The 16,526-nt window shown below is 37.2% G+C and overlaps 3 protein-coding genes across 8 annotated transcripts in view; all 3 read left to right on the forward strand.

Moving 5' to 3' along the window:
* The window catches only part of LOC122413486 (membralin), a 758,197-nt gene that overhangs the window by 722,401 nt on the left and 19,270 nt on the right, over positions 1-16,526 (forward strand). Inside the window, exon 14 of one of the 5 annotated variants that reach the window (XM_043423867.1) lies at positions 9,752-10,306. The exons of the other annotated variants lie outside the window; for them this stretch is intronic. Coding sequence (XP_043279802.1) covers positions 9,752-9,972 — 221 coding nt within the window. The 3' untranslated portion in view covers positions 9,973-10,306. Of the gene's footprint in view, positions 1-9,751; positions 10,307-16,526 lie in introns of those variants that run through there. 5 annotated transcript variants of the gene reach the window in all.
* On the forward strand, positions 798-2,588 carry LOC122413489 (uncharacterized). Of its 2 annotated transcripts, XR_006261559.1 has the most exons (7): positions 800-1,029; positions 1,116-1,291; positions 1,381-1,601; positions 1,682-1,860; positions 1,939-2,098; positions 2,205-2,391; positions 2,472-2,588. XR_006261559.1 is itself a non-coding variant. In XM_043423872.1 (6 exons), the coding sequence occupies exons 2-6, from the start codon at positions 1,155-1,157 to the stop codon at positions 2,330-2,332; spliced, it is 825 nt and encodes a 274-aa protein (XP_043279807.1). In that variant the 5' UTR covers positions 798-1,029; positions 1,116-1,154; the 3' UTR covers positions 2,333-2,386. The 2 variants fall into 2 exon arrangements, 1 of the variants encoding a protein (XP_043279807.1); XM_043423872.1 differs by lacking the exon at positions 2,472-2,588 and having other exon boundaries at positions 798-1,029; positions 2,205-2,386.
* Positions 2,844-5,541, forward strand: LOC122413487 (uncharacterized). Its single transcript, XM_043423870.1, has one exon. It carries the CDS (start codon positions 2,844-2,846, stop codon positions 4,443-4,445), a length of 1,602 nt encoding a protein of 533 aa, XP_043279805.1. The 3' UTR covers positions 4,446-5,541.

A 16,526-nucleotide genomic window follows, 5' to 3' on the forward strand; every position in this document is an offset into this window, starting at 1 on the left:
GAATAAATCCGCTCATCGACCAAGGTTGTACCATTAAATGCCTCTGAGCTGTAGAACTTTTAAGAAGAAAAATCGAACTTTACGTGTATTTTAAAGGGGAAATCTTTGTACGCCTTGGGCGAGTACTTAAAATTAATATTAAGGGCTCAAATTTTCAGGGATTTTTTTTTAAGGTATTCCCTACAAAAAGGCGAGATGGGAGTGAAAAAAAAAAATGTCGCTGAAAAAAAAGCACCCTAGTGTGTATACTGTAACTTTATTCATTTTTGCACTCTTAGTACACTTTCTCTCTCTCTCTCTCTATATATATATATAGATAATTGTTGATATCACTGTTTTGTATAGCTTGTGTAGGTGCTTGCCATAGCTCGTAAAGAAACGCCTATTATGTCGCTTAATACTTCGGAAACAGGGTTTGAGGTATATAAGATATTTTTATAAATTGAACATATATCTTTCTTAAGTAAAAAAATCGATTTAAAAAAAAAGATTAGCAAAATTCAAAAAATCGAAATGCGAAATATTTACACAAGTTTTAATTTAAGTGGCACGATGATTCTTTTCACAAGGATCTGAATCCGATAACGCCCAGGCTTGTAGATATTAGTGACAACGTGAGTAAAGCTCATTAAAGGTTTCCGTGAACAGTTTCATAAAGTACGTTGAAAGTAATATTTCATAAAATTAATTACATGCAATGAGATCAATGATTGACAAAACGAAGTAGGTTTTGAATATAAAAAATATTTAATTCAACGTATTTCACGTAACTGTTAAGTTGACCCAATTTAGCTCTTTTTTGTGCTCAATCTGTATCAATGCTCACTCATCTATTGTTATTGTAAGCAGAACAATGAGACTGTGAATTCGGACGCAGAACTACTTATTTTGAAGTCGACTTCCCAAAGTTGCGTTTTCCAGCAACCGATTGACAATAATGAAAATATCGACGATCTCATTCATAAACCTGATAGTCAAATACAGCCAGCAGCAGTCGAGAGTTCGCGCACTCAAGCTAATTGTGAAACGGTATTTATTTGTTTCGATGCATGTTCGATCGATAGCTAAATTTTTTTGAAAATATTATCAATATTTATATTTTCATTTTCCTACAGAAGCTACACAATTTGCTGCTGAGCGATGTTCATGGTCGCATGATCCTAGCGGTCTATGAAACGCAAAAGTTTTTGACTCCTAGCGCACGTAACCGCTTGGTACGATTCGTAATAAAGCAGGAGCAAGATCATGCCTTCAAAGATTTATATCAGGGAGAGCGATTGAATGAATTTGTGTAAGTATGATTATCCAATGATCAAATCAGCGTAATAATCTGGATTATTAATAAAGTCCGTGCTAGATAATTATATAATGATTTTCCAGGATACCCGCTGAGAAATTTTCTTCTTGGGCAAATGAAATTGTCGCAACATTTCCAGGAGAGCGCTTTGAAGTGTATTTCACACCATTCAAGACCGTGAATGGTCAGCAGATTAATGCTAGCGGTAAACTGTGGCACCACTATAATTATACGAAAGGGGTTATGAAAAAAAATTCCGTCTTACGGAAACGTTGTGAACCAATCAACATTCCTCCTATTGCCCGTGAGTATTGTATACATCATTTTTGATATAATTACTTCGAATATTGTGGTATTTTAATATGACTTTTTTATCAATTTCAGAAGACACAATCGACAAAGCCAATATTCTACGAACAAAAGTTGATCCATGGTATGAAACTATACAGCTGTGGAATGAGACATATGATTTCCGGATAAAATACTTAATGAATGAAAGGCCAACAGTATCGCAATATCTCGAATCCTTCGCTTGTTTGCGTATGCAGAAAGCAATTGATTTAGTAAGAACACATTTTTGTAACATATAACGTAATTGAAAAATGCGGAAATTTATTTTAGTTAATGGTTTTTTTTTCTAGTACGAGTCTGATTTTGTTCGTCAGTATCCTCAAAAATCATCGCTATTAAAAGATAACTGGGGAAAGACGCGAAGTTACCTTATAAAGCGACTTCAGAATCTTAAAATTTCTAACGTCGAAGAGAAAGGATATATTCATTTGTTACCAACGTTATCCTCAGGTATGTTTACAAAATAGTTTTTTAAAGTATAAAATATCACGTTTACAGTGTAATGTATCTGTTTTATTGTATACCGTTCGATGATAATTTTGCATACATATTTCAGATGGTCAAAATACGATTCTTCTTTATTTATTACCGCATTTGATTGCTCCTGGCCGCTTTTTGCGAAAACGAAAAACTCTCGCAACACGAGCAATATTTATGAATCTGCAGACCCTGAAGACGAAGTGAATGTGGCCAAAAAACTCAGTTTCCAGGAACGAAGAGACGCATTTGTTGTTCATTTGCACGTGAGTTTTCTTATTTTAGTTTGCTGCTATCTAAACATATGGTTTTAATGCAACCGTCCCAATATTTTTCTTTATCGTAGGATGCATTTTCATTAGACGAAATTGTACAGCAGGCACAAAGTCGGAGATCAAGAAGCGATGCACTAAATAAACAGCCGATTGCAGTCGTCGTGGGGCCGTTAGCTCAACCAGCAACAACGTATGTTATAATTGGCCGTCAAGTATACACGACGCAGTCATTGTTGGAGTCGATCGACGTAGCGTTTAAAATGTGTTATGCTCTGGATTGTTGTTATCCACAGAACGCACATTCTTTGTGGGTGTTCATTCAAAAAGCGTATTATTTCATTGATAATCCCGATGACAAAATATCTTGCGCACTAAATTCAATTATCGGCGAGGTTCACGAAACGATTAATCGTAATCAATAAAGTTTAGAGTTGCGGTTCATTATGATTTTCTGTTTTATCTGCGAGTATGAAATTCGCACAAACGAAGAACTCTTAGACCACATACGTTTTGTTCACCCAGAAACAAATGTTTTCAAATGTACAGATGAAAGATGTTCTCGAAGTTTTTCTCTTTTCAAGTCATTTCGACGGCACCGCATTAGATGTCACATAACAGAAAATGGTAATATCTCCTCTCAGCCAACGTTGCCTGACAATCTACACATAGCTTCCGATGATCAATCTGTGGGATCTTTTGAAACGATCATTTCTGAAGATATTTCAGATGAAAAATTAGAAACGGAGAATCACCCGAATATTAGCAATGACAGCGATTCTGATGCAAGCGTTTTTGAGAATGATGATTTTACGGCTTCCGCGGATGAAAAAGTGAATGTTGAAAAGTCTCCAACTTTTGAATCAGAACTACTCATTTTCGTTGCTCAATTATACAATTTCTTGGAGATTCCGAGAAGCAAAATTGATATTATAGTTTCTCGATTCATTAGTTTGATGTACTTCACTGTTTCTTCAATAGAAAACGATGTTAAAAACCTCCTACATTCAGAAAATGATTATGTTAAGAATTTTCATAATCTTGATGCCATTTTGCAAAGCTTTATCTCGCCACTCAAAAAATTCGATTCAGAAAGACGGCGATTAAACGAGTTTAAAAAGGCAAATACCTTCATAGAACCAGAACAGGTCGTTATCGGTGAAAGACAGGAATTTCAAAAAAAAAAGAATGTAATAATTTACAAACATATTCCGGTATCGATCGAGTTTATATCAATGAGAAACGTATTGAAATCTTTTTTTGAATTGCCTTATAATTTTACTCATACTATCCAGTATATAAAAAGACTTGAAGATTCGGCTAATTGGGGTACATCAAATTTCATTCAAGGAAGTCTGTGGAAAGAACAAAAATCTAAGTTCATTGGAAAAATTGTTTTCCCATTGTTTATGTACTATGACGATTACGAACCAAACAATCCCCTCGGAAGTCATCGTGGTATTGCTAAGTGTGGCGCTGTTTATTTGAGTATCCCCTGCTTACCTCCTGAGATGCAATCAAAATTGGAAAATATATTTCTATTCATTCTATTCAATAGTTTAGATAGACAAATTTTCAGTAACGGTCCGATTTTCCGTAAAGCAATAGAGGAGCTCGAATTTCTTGAAAAACACGGTATTTCTATTAAGACTGAGCAAGGTTCACATCAAATTTACTTTTCCTTACAACTAATTCTCGGAGATAATTTGGGCTTACATTCTTTATTTGGGCTTAATGAAAGTTTTCGCTCCAATCACTTTTGTAGATTTTGTACTATTCATCAAAAAGATATCAATACCGTTTTTAACGAGCGACAGTGTAAATTGCGAGACAAGTCAAGTTATGTTTCACACGTCGAAAACATCGATCCATCCGTTAGTGGTATAAAAGCGTCGTGTACGTTTCATCAAATAAATGGATATCATTTCTTGGAAAATTACTCCGTTGATGGGATGCACGATATTTTGGAGGGTGTGTGCCAATGTGACCTCGGGCTCCTTCTCCATCATTTTATTTATGTCGAAAAAAAATCACTTTATTTCAGTTGAATAATTTCATACAGGGTTTTTCGTATCCCAAGAGTCAAAAAAATAGGCCGGTTGAAATACTTGAGAATCATCTGAAAAATTTGCGAATCATAATGTCGGCTGCCGAGATGCTTTGTTTTGTTATGCACTTGAGTTTCATGATCGGACATTTAATTGATGAAAATAACGAATTTTGGCAAATGTTTTTGATTTTGAAACGAATCGTAGTTTTTATTACGAGCAAAGTGGTTCCTGTGAATTCTCATTATTTGTTAGATGCTGAGATTCGAGAGTATTTAACCCTGAGAGCCAAACTATTTGTACGTAATCTGCTTCCGAAGCATCACTTTCTCGTACATTATTCCAGGACGATGGAAAGGATTGGTCCATTATGGAATATTTGTTCAATGAGGTTTGAAAGCAAACATCGCGAAGGCAAAATCACGGCTTATTCTGCTGTATCCCGTGTTAATGTTTGCCATACAATAGCAATGAGACATCAATTAAAGTTAAATTATAAATTTCTGCAGCGAGATACCACCAATAAACTTATTATGGGTCCAATATCAGTAGAGTTACTGAGATCTATGCCGTATATTGTTCATCAATTTGTAAGAAACAGTAACGACACTATTTCCACCGTGTCTTGGATTAAAAGATCTGATTTCAAAATTTACAAAGGGTCTGTACTCATGATTCCTGCAGAGGTTGGACCCGAATTTTATGAAGTACGGCATTTGATTGTAAAACGCACTGAAGTCTTGATTGTTTGCATAGAATTGCGAAAGCTTTACTTTGCAGGTCATTTTGAGGCTTATCGAGTTGATCCGAATCGAGATATTTACTGCAGCTGGTCGACGGTAACTATGGAGCAGTTACAATTACGAAATGTATTAATTACGCATAAGTTGACAAGTCTCGATGGTAACACGTATATTCCTAAGACATGGATTTAACAATATGTAAACGTCGATAAAATAAGTACTCAGTTATAGAGATATAAGGACTTTTTGTCTATATTGGACTTTTTTTATATTGTCTATAAGGACTTTTTGTATACATTGATGAAATTTTTGGGTGGGGTTCGAAATTTCCAATAACCGAATTGTAGAATGGTCGATATTTCGAAATTAATAAATTCGTCATGTAAGATTGGAGAAAAATAAATAATTCGAAATTCTCATTCCCGATCGACTCTTTAGCAGATTACGTTTTTAATCGAATATTTTTTCTTTGAATTCGCATGTATTCGAAAATATATATTTCGATAGTTTGCATTTCGAATGCAATTTTTACAGACCGTACGAATGTCAAAAGTTCATATTTTCGAATTCAAAATGGAGAGTAATTGTTTTACAGACAGACCAGAATATAGAGTAGCAAAAAATCAAAAGTGAATTTTTCGAGCCTATAAAACTTGGATATGCGGAATAGCGATAGCTCGAAAAGGCGAAAGTCAAAATGGCGATGTTTAAAATTGGAGATCACCGGTCTGAGTAAGTGAGTGAGTGAGAAACGTGTATTTGGAGCTCCGCTGCATTTCTTTATTTTGATCGATCGACTTTCTAACGTTTCGCTATTTTGACCATTCGACTTTTTGGTGTTTCAGTATTTCAACCTCAGTAATATTTGATCTTTCGTTATTATATTTTCAAAATTGTGAATTTTCACAGTATCGCTGACTATAGTAATTTATGAATCGAAAGAGTGATAGTCGAATTTTCGAAAAATCGATATTTTAGTCATCGTCCTATGGGCGATTGTTACATTCTATTTTCGATGTAAAGGTGCTTCGAACCTTGCAGTTTCTGCTTTATTTATTTTCGGCATTCAAAGCTCTACTCGAATCTATCCGTCTCCATATTATCATTCGAAGTTTATAAATTCGAGATTTCAGCTGTTCGAAATTTTAGTCATTCCAACATTTGATCCCCACCCAAATTTTTGTTTATTGATGAAATATACTGAGATTAAAACTATTTAATATTGTTTCTTTCACAACCTACTCTCGAATCACCACAATGCCATCATCGTTTGTGCATTTTTCAATTTAAAATATTTACGAGTGCAACGATAGAGAAAGGAAAGATGGGAGGGGGGCGGGGGGAATAGAGAGAAGGGGGCAAAACGATATGGAAGCGCGTCAACCGATTAAAAAAAATTAGATCACAGCAAAAATTGCTATAGTTTAAAAAAAAATTCCGATACAGCCAACGGGTCAAATATTAATAAAGGACCATAGTAAAATTTTATACTGGTGTATAGCGAAATTTTATATGTATAAAAACATCGTAAAATTTCTATATGGTAACGTTATGTATTTTGCAATGTCCAACTAATGGTTATCCGTGAATGATAGGTTACTTTCTGCTAAAACCTTGACGTTTCTATAAATTACTATGTGGCATTATAAAAATTAGCGTTATGCCGACATGGTACCACGTTACCACAAACCATAGTAAAAATTTCAAAAATTCGAATACAAAAATTCGTATAATATTCTCTCCGTGCAGCCGAAGTTTCACGTCATATTGACGTTGGGGTTATGATGTTATTAATGCGTGCGGGAAAATAAAAATAATTTTCGCGTCATCTAACAAAGAGTATACTAGTATTTATTTTGTAAAAATTTATGGTATACTAAACCAGTATAAAAGCGGCTGCGTAAATGTAGACTGTGATCTGTGTGTGAAAATAAAAAGTATTAAAAAATGCGCGATGTATATGTCAACGAAACTTTTCAAGATTTCATTATTTCGTTCGATTGGAAATAAGTGTCAACTGACAAGGAAACATAGGGAGGTCGAGCCCTCCGATTTTGATCTAATTTATATATGTTGTAGTACATCGAAAACTAAGAGACACATATTTTTTCTTATCGGCCCATAAACGGTTTAACGGGGTGAAAACAACCCCCGAAGATGGGCACCTCACGGGGTGGTTTCTCAGTTTTGCATATAAGCGCTTTATGTATTCGAATGAAACCAACGCTAAAATATTTATATTGATAAATCATCGAAAACGCGCCCAAGACTTTTTAGGGGAGAGGGTTTTTAAGGGGTGAACAACCTCTAATTCGAAAATTTTATTCTGTACCATAAAAACTATTCTTCCGATTCGAACGGTACCAACTGCATTTTGTAGAGGTCGAAAAATTAGTCGATACGTGTTTCGGGGTTTTTCGGAAAAATTCGCTTTTAAGGGGGTAAATCACCCCTTTCGTCGTAATACCTTATATCATTATAAAAACATTTTTATTCTCAATTATATTGTTGTACGGTAGCACAACCACTTATATATATTATTGGAATGTCTTCAAACTCGAAAATAAGTTTACCTTTGACCATATTTCTACGCGAGATCATCCCCGTATCGATAATTTCCACATCGCCCCTTTGTGAGTTACGATTTAATTATTATGAAGGAAATAAAGCATAGATTTAAATGTGATAAGCTATAGACCATAGAATGTTGAACATTCGAAAGGAATTCCTGCCCCAGAGCCCCGTTTAGAAAAATATAGAAAATTAGATTTAATTATAAAGTATAGTATGTATATCCATATTAAATGATGTGAACACTCCATGCTACGCTCTGTAAATTTATATAAAGAGGATGGATCAGTCGGTATATCGCAACCGTGAGTGCGAGAGAGATAGCTGCAAATTTCGAAATCGAAATTCTTTGACGCAGTTTGACCGATTAAAAAAAGGCTCTGTCAGTCGATTTTTGCCATTGTTCTGCGTAGGCTGACAGAGCCTTTTTTTAATCGATCAAACCGTGTCAGAGAATTTCAATTTCAAAAATTCCAAGTGAGGTTAGTCGACTGATCCATACTCTTAAATGATACATCAGAGTACAACGGAATAAAAATATCACGGCCTTGATATCCAGCGCCGACTACCAAACTCCAAAGTGTCTTGATCGTGATTTTATCGTGATATGACTATTATTCGGAAGATAGATATGTGCGTAGTTATAGTTGTGCGTAGGTTGTAGCCTTGTGCCATCTGTCTACTTGTTTATCATTCTGCCAAGCGTGCTTATCTGACTTGGGTGTTGCGTATATTTTCATATTCCTCAAAGCAATTTTTGGAGACAAATATCAGTTCGTCACGGGATATTCAAGTGAAATATACACCGCTATTGCACGCGTAATACAAAATGATTGTAAATCCATTAAATGTTATACGACTTTTATTGATCACGTTTGAAGCGATGAACATTGCTGAAAGCCCAATCAATAATGAAGAGCGGGAATTGAAAGAAAATATCGAAAAATTTTTACTGCAAAGTATGCAAGATTTTATCGGAATGGAATATATTGAAGAAAATACTTTAGATTTTCAAGAGCCTAATAAAGAGTGTGAGGCGAATCCTATAGAAGATAATGCGATGGAATGGAGTCGTGGAACACCATACGATACATGTTCGGCCGATGAAGAAGATTTGAGCTATGATTATAAAAGAAGAGCAGTTGAATTTTGGAGGAGCGGAAAGAAAAAGAACTTAAGCGTAGACACTGTTAAACACCGATTCAAAAAAGTGACATCTAAAAGTTAATTAAAACGTTGGGCTCATCAATTCAACAAAGGTGGACCATACATGGAAAAACTAGCTCGCATTTCTCAATATACATTGGAAAATATGAAGAGTGCTGTTGATGCCGGCTTAATTGTTCATGATGTGGATCTTCGGAGGTGGGCCCTACAAGCACAAAAAGAGATGGGATTTGAAGACGTTCGGTTCAAGGCTTCCGATTGGTGGTTGTTGAAATTTAAGAAAGCTCACCGTATAACATCTCGAAAAACTAACAAATTTGTAACCCGAAAAACTGTAGAGGAAGGAGCAGATTTGCAAAGAGATGCAGATAACTTCGTTAATGAAATTAAATCTCTTCTTGAACAATATGGTTTACAAAACATATACAATTCAGACCAAAGTGGGTTTCGATTAGAAATGCATTCAGGACGAACATTGGCAGTAGAAGGCACAAAACAAATCGAATGCCTTGTGCAGTCAATGTCTTCGACAACTCACAGCTACACTATACAGCCCACAATATCTGCAGAGGGAAAATTACTATCGCCACTTTTCATTGTTTTGAAAGAACCTTCCGGAACATTTGGACCAATTATAGAGACGACCTTATTCAAACCAAGTAATATCTTTTTGACTGCTTCCAAGTCAGGAAAATTCATTTCAAGTATTTGTATACCCTACCTTCTTTTGTATTTTCAGCTATAAGAAAAAACAATTGTTTCAAAATCTGTCAATCCTACATATGCAAAGGAAAATTAAAACAAACGTTATATTGAATTTTGCAGATCACTTTAAGATGTGGCTGGAAAAGGTCTTTTTCCCTAACATCGGTTCAAAAAGCGTACTTTTGATAGATTCATGGAGTGGACATTGCACACAAGTAGTCAGGCAGGTTACACCGATCGGAAAAAGCATCAAAACAATGATCATACCAAAAGGTACAACCGGAAGGAGTCAACCACTCGATGGATATGGAGGATTCAGAATATGGAAGAATTTTGTTTGACATTTTTCAGACGCTGTCTTGTTACTCGATTATGATCTCAAACTACCTTTAAGAAATAATATAATCAAATTGCAATCTTTATCTCATAATCAGTTATCTTCTCCAAGGTATCAAAATTTGTTTCGATATGCTTGGTACAAAAGGGGTTTACAAGCGATAAAACTGAAGAATTTGTCAACCCTGTCAAATTTTCTTTCGGACAATCATCGAGACCTCAATGTGATGTTCAAGGTTGTGAGAAATTGGCAATAATAAGATGTTCGTGGTGTAAGAAATTACTTTGCTTACAACACTTTTTTGATTAATACCATTACTGCACAGACTATAAAAACTAATAATAATCTGAAAACTATATTAACGTATTATGATGGTAGTTGAATATGTATTTTTGAGTTTGAACACATTCCAATAATATATATATGTGGTTGTGCTACCGTACAACAATATAATTGAGAATAAAAATGTTTTTATAATGATATAAGGTATTACGACGAAAGGGGTGATTTACCCCCTTAAAAGCGAATTTTTCCGAAAAACCCCGAAACACGTATCGACTAATTTTTCGACCTCTACAAAATGCAGTTGGTACCGTTCGAATCGGAAGAATAGTTTTTATGGTACAGAATAAAATTTTCGAATTAGAGGTTGTTCACCCCTTAAAAACCCTCTCCCCTAAAAAGTCTTGGGCGCGTTTTCGATGATTTATCAATATAAATATTTTAGCGTTGGTTTCATTCGAATACATAAAGCGCTTATATGCAAAACTGAGAAACCACCCCGTGAGGTGCCCATCTTCGGGGGTTGTTTTCACCCCGTTAAACCGTTTATGGGCCGATAAGAAAAAATACGTGTCTCTTAGTTTTCGATGTACTACAACATATATAAATTAGATCAAAATCGGAGGGGTCGACCTCCCTATATTTCCTTGTGAGATAATCTTTCAATTAAACCAGAGTGCGCGGAATATTGTCCAGTGTAAATATATCATCAGTTGCGTGATTATCAAGAGACTCGGTAGAGTCTCGGGACAAGTACATTGACAGCCCTGTCGTCTGCTGGCCTGAGGCTCTCGCCAAGACTATACTTTCTCTGAATAAAACGAATCGCGGTGGTAGGGGTACAATTCGCTTGTGATTTTCTTAAATTACGAAACTCATGAGTTATGTATGGCTCTGAAAATTGAACTTTTAGCTAATAAAGAAGTTCTCTGTTGAATGAGCCCAAAATCAGCATGATCAGTGTCGTAATTTCTGAGAAAAAACTTTGCACGGGCTTAAGATTATGCAAAAGTTACAAACACAATCAGGATTTGACGCATCTGTGTACGCGTACTCCAACCGCTACAAACATAGGCCCCTTGGCCCCCATGATCACCAATCCCTGGTGAGAGAAATTTTGCTGCAACCAATGAAGGGTGAGAGAATTTTTGGGCCAATGACATTCAATAAAAAGAGCAAGGAAGTTTGGCGGAAAGCTGAGGAGCTCGAGAGCTCGAAATCACTAATCACTCGAAAGTCACCAGCCGAAGTTTCACGTCGTGTTAACGTTTGGGGTTATGATGTTAGGAAGTGCGTGCGGGAAAATAAAAATAATTTTCGCGTCATCTAACAAAGTGTATACTAATATTTATTTTGTTAACACTTGTGGTATACTAAACCGGTATAAAAGCGGCAGCGTAAATGTAGACTGTGATCTGTGTGTGAAAATGAAAAATATAAAAAAATGCGCGATGCTTATGTCAACGAAACTTTTCAAGATTTCATTATTTCGTTCGATTGGAAATAAGTGTCAACTGAAATAATCTTTCGATTAAACCAGAGTACGCATAATATTGTCCAGTGTAAATATATCGTCAGTTGCGTGATTATATATCATGTGTAATAATGTAGTTTATATATACGAGTTCCCTTTGATAGCTGTGTGGTAACGAACCGGCCAGGGTTTGACGTTACGAAGTGCGGGACAAATGTAACAAACGTTCGCATAGTTAGTGAATAATATAAATAAGGCAAATCAATTTATCAAAAATAGGTCTGGAAGTTGTAAGGAAAAACATTCGTCCACCTATAACGTCAAATTTCCTTTTTGCGATCTGAAATATTATGGTTGATAATTAATAAAACAAGAACACACGGAACTGTTAGTATAATGTGAGAAACTCCAATTGAATAAATGTTTTTTAATTTATTTCTTGTGTCATCATTATTTTTGAATATTCCAATATTTTGCTTCCTATTTAGTTTGGCTCTGCTCTTTGCGATCCTTTTCACTCCATCGGTCTGCAGCAGATTGATACATATTATTAATTCGTTGCCTAATATGTGTCCTATGATTTTCTACTATTTCTTCATGCTGATCGTGGTAACGTGATTGAAGAGGTTTCCAACTATGATCATCAATCGCACATTTTGTACATCAGATTCTCAAAACAGTTTCTGGTCTTGATATAAGTGTAGTTATTCTTTTTCTACCTGGTCTATCGAGTAATGAATTTTGAAACTTGTTCCAAGAAGTCTTTGGATGCTTTTTTTGCTGATAATATGAAAAGTTGAATCTTCGGAATGCGGTAGGCAAACACAAATTTTGACAACAATACTTATGAAATGACGTGTATGTTGAGTATGATTCCTATTGTGCAAACTGCAAATGTGGAATTATTGGTGAAAAGATTCATTACGATAAGTCTACAGTTGCTCAGTTTTGGATGCGATTAAGTATAATACCTGCCAACATCATGGAAACCTACAGAATTTCTGAATGTTATGTGCGCTATGTCATTTTAATGTAACATCATGATTTTTAACAACTTTTCACTATAATACTATAGATTTGGATCATTGAAATACAGCAAAAATCTGCAAACTATAAAATTTATATACTGTGCTATTCATTTTACTTTTTGACTCTCACGGTAACATAAACATAAAGTGAAAAATTCATTACAAAAGTCTTCAGTTGCTCATTTATGGGTGGATTTGAAATTGCTGTCTTCCAAACTCATTGCACAGATACATTGAATCGCAGCAGATACCTGCGAACTTTGAAATTTCTGTGGATAAATATGTGCTAAGTATCACTCCCTATCTTTGATTATAGTAATATGTAATGGAACTTGGTTGAGCAAGTTTTAAAGTGTTTCTATTCAAATAGTATTTAAGTTTGTATTATTGCGGTATGGAGCGAATACCTTCAAACTTTCATATTTTTGTGTCGCAGCATTTGTGCCAAACATTCAAATTATTTACACCAATCGTAGCATGTAATCTGGAAAATTCATCACATAGGTCTTCAATTTTTCTGAATTTCTTAATTTTCATTTTTCTATTCTATTCTGAATTTTTACATTTCTGAATTCATTTCTAAATTCTCCTGAAATTGTTTTTCTCCAAAACCAATGAAGGTACCTTAAACGTTTTTGAATTCTGTTGCTCTGTTGAATTAAGTACGCTCAATTATTTTTGCTTCTTTGAGTTCTGACATAATAAATGTTTCCGGGTGCCTTTTTTCGGCCACTGGCATACTTTGGAAATATATTTCATCGGGGGCACGTTTTAGATGACACGAAAATATCTAGATTCAGAATGCAAAAGCAACATTTAAAAATGGACAATTCTGTTGGATTTGTTGTGTCTTGAATTTGATCAATCTTTCCTCTTTTCCTTTCTTTTTTCTAACTTTCTAACGTTATAAGCCGAAAATCATATCTCAGCCCGCAACACGTATTTCGGCATGCTCTTGGGTTGCCAATAAGCATAACATATCAAGAGACTCGGTAGAGTCTCGGGACCATTACATTGACAGCCCTATCGTCTGCTGGCCCGAGGCTCTCGCCGAGACTATATTATCTCTGAATAAAGTAAATTTCGGTGGTGGGGGTAGAATTGACATGTCATTTTCTTGAATTCCGAAGCTCAGGAGTTATGTCGCAATTTGAAAATTGAACTTTCAGCTAATTAAGAAATTCTCTTTCGATTGCGCCCAAAATCAATACGATCGGTGGTGCAATTGCTGAGAAAAAACTTTGCACGGGCTCAAGATTATGCAAAAGTTACTAACACATCTATGGATTTACTGTGTCTGTACAGAACACCATCAAAGGCCTCTTGATGCCAGCTATAACCCATTTCTATGGAAGCTCGGGTCCCGGGATCCCGGCTACAGAAATAATGAGTTGTGATTGGTCAGGACACTTGCTGTACCGTTCCAGCGGAATACAGTTTATGAATATATATACAAGGCCATCAGTCAGCCGTCAGTTATTGATGTTATAACAAACGGATTTTCGACATTACGAAGTGCGGGGTGACAAAAAAATATTTTTCATCTAATAAAGTGTTAAATATGTATTGTGACGTGACATTTGAGCCACGCCACTCGTACGGTTCCGTGTCGACCAGTGGACCGGATTTACGGTCCTACTTGACCGACGCACGCCGACTCACGGGGCTGGACCGATCGGAGATTCAACCGGCTTAGAGGCGAAGTATTTTCGTTTGTTTTATTTCACCGTTTGTGATTTAGTTTTGCGGCGAAAAGTATCTAATATCACCGCGGAATCCGCGAAAACGCGTGAACGTGGTCGAGAAGCCGTCGAGAGAGGAGACTGAGAGAGTTAGAGCCTAATAATTGAATTATACCATTGCCGTTTTATTGCATTTTGGCCCGTTTCACTCCACGTAGTTGCCCTCGCGCGGGAAAACGCGCAAGCGTCTCAGCACGGTTCATAAAAATAGCTTTTTTTGGTTAAGTCGCGTGCTCGAGTGCGGATCCGTATTCCAGGTTTAGTCATCGAAATCTGAGAGTGGGTGTCAAGGACTAGCGCCGGAAAAAGGCCCAATGTCGGTGGCCGCCCGCTAGTCCTCCTACTGTAGCAATCAAGAGTTGCAACCCCACCATCGTATCCTTGGGAACCGCGGTCCGAGTCAAATCGGCGCCTCGTCTAATGGGGTTCGGGTTCGTTTCCGAGTTGGAGGTGCTGAATTTCCTGGTGGTTTAAGAGTGGGCCCACCGTGGATTCAGGGACGCTTGGATTCATGAGGGAGGCCTCCCCTCTTTCCGGAGACGAACGCCGGATGGCCCTAGAGGAAGGCGACCAAGGAACGATCATTTGGAAGGACCTGTACTCGAGCGCGGGATTTGAGAACCGTATCAGCCGCATCGATCCTCGTTCGCTGGATCGGAGTGGGGATAACATTCCAACGTAATACGCGAAAAACTCCGAAATACCACGTGAGGCGTGAGGATAGGAGAGACAGAGAACAATCCAGTGCTGGGACACGGGCGCGTGGCCCTTCGTGGGGGGTAATGAGTGGTGGGGATAGAGCGAATTCGGGAGCTCTTGCCTACGAACGAGGCGAGGGATCATCAGTCTACGATCGATATCCTGTGCTGTGAGTCGTGTGTAAGTGCCCTTTGGATTACCTGGTTGTTCTTAGCTGATTCGGAGGAACTCTCGGTGAGCTCGTTCCTCTTTCTCTCCATTAATACGTTCGATCCCGTGATTCTTTAATCATTTCTTTGGCGTTCCCTTTGTAGTACTAGTCATTTTGTTTGGCGAACCACGATGCCGTGTTCTTTTGCGACAGTCTCGCGTTCACGCCACGTGGGTATTAATTTTTAGAGTTTGAGGAATCACGGGAGGAGAACAATTGCGATCCAAATCGGCCTTGTTTTTTTTCTTATTGTGCGCTATTTTTCGAGTCATTAATTCCTATTAGTTGTTTTATTATGAGAATTTTAGTGGAATATTACGGCCAATATTACGTCGTAATATTTCAAAGTTTCGTAACTGCGTAACTGCGAACTATCGGGTTCGCCTCAGTCTCTCTCTCAGCGCGCGCTCAAGGCCAGCGTCGTCCTCGCGTGTTTACCTTTTTTCCTTGCGCTTCGCGCTCGCCGCGCGGGCTCTCCAAGCCGATGTCGTTATCTTATGCTCCGGCGTATTATTTTCTAGATTTTTCGTAGTCGAGAATCCCGAGCGAAACATTATTCCCTCGTCGGGGTTTATTATTTTGCGTGCGATTATTGCGTCATTATATCTTACTTTGTAAATGGAATTCGTCAAGTTGCCTACAAGCCACGACGTACCGCTGCTTACCTATCCGTTTCGGACTACCTCGCAGCGGTGATTCCATATTTTTCTTTATCGGGTTTGATTATTTCGGGTGCGATTATTGCGTTATTATATTTTGCCTTGTAAATGGAATTCGTCAAGCTGCCTACACGCCACGACGCACCGCTGCTTACCTATCCGTTTCGGACTACCTCGCAGCGGTGATTCCATACGTTCGCTATCGTGTTTTATTTCTTTCGCGTGCGATTCCTACAGCATTACATCATAATTTTTGTTTGTAAATGGAGACGTCGAGTTGCCTACAAGCCGCGACGCACCGCTGCTTACCTATCCGTTTCGGACTACCTCGCAGCGGTGATTCCACACTTCCTTTATCGCGATTTATTTCTCTCGCGTGCGATTCCGGCGTCATTCGGTCATAGTAATTTTGTGTAAATGGAGGCGTCAAGTTGCCTGCAAGCCACGACGCGCCGCTGCTTAC

The sequence above is a fragment of the Venturia canescens genome, chromosome 7 (assembly GCF_019457755.1).
Source record: "Venturia canescens isolate UGA chromosome 7, ASM1945775v1, whole genome shotgun sequence".
NCBI lineage: Eukaryota > Metazoa > Arthropoda > Insecta > Hymenoptera > Ichneumonidae > Venturia > Venturia canescens.

Excerpts from the sequence above, each read along its gene's own strand:
- LOC122413489 (XM_043423872.1), top strand. The coding sequence starts at position 1,155 with ATGATCCTAGCGGTCTATGAAACGCAAAAGTTTTTGACTCCTAGCGCA. Across the intron at positions 1,602-1,681 it reads CAACATTCCTCCTATTGCCC|AAGACACAATCGACAAAGCC; the intron begins GTGAGTATTGTA and ends TATCAATTTCAG. Across the intron at positions 1,861-1,938 it reads TGCAGAAAGCAATTGATTTA|TACGAGTCTGATTTTGTTCG; the intron begins GTAAGAACACAT and ends TTTTTTTTCTAG.
- LOC122413487 (XM_043423870.1), top strand. The coding sequence starts at position 2,844 with ATGATTTTCTGTTTTATCTGCGAGTATGAAATTCGCACAAACGAAGAA.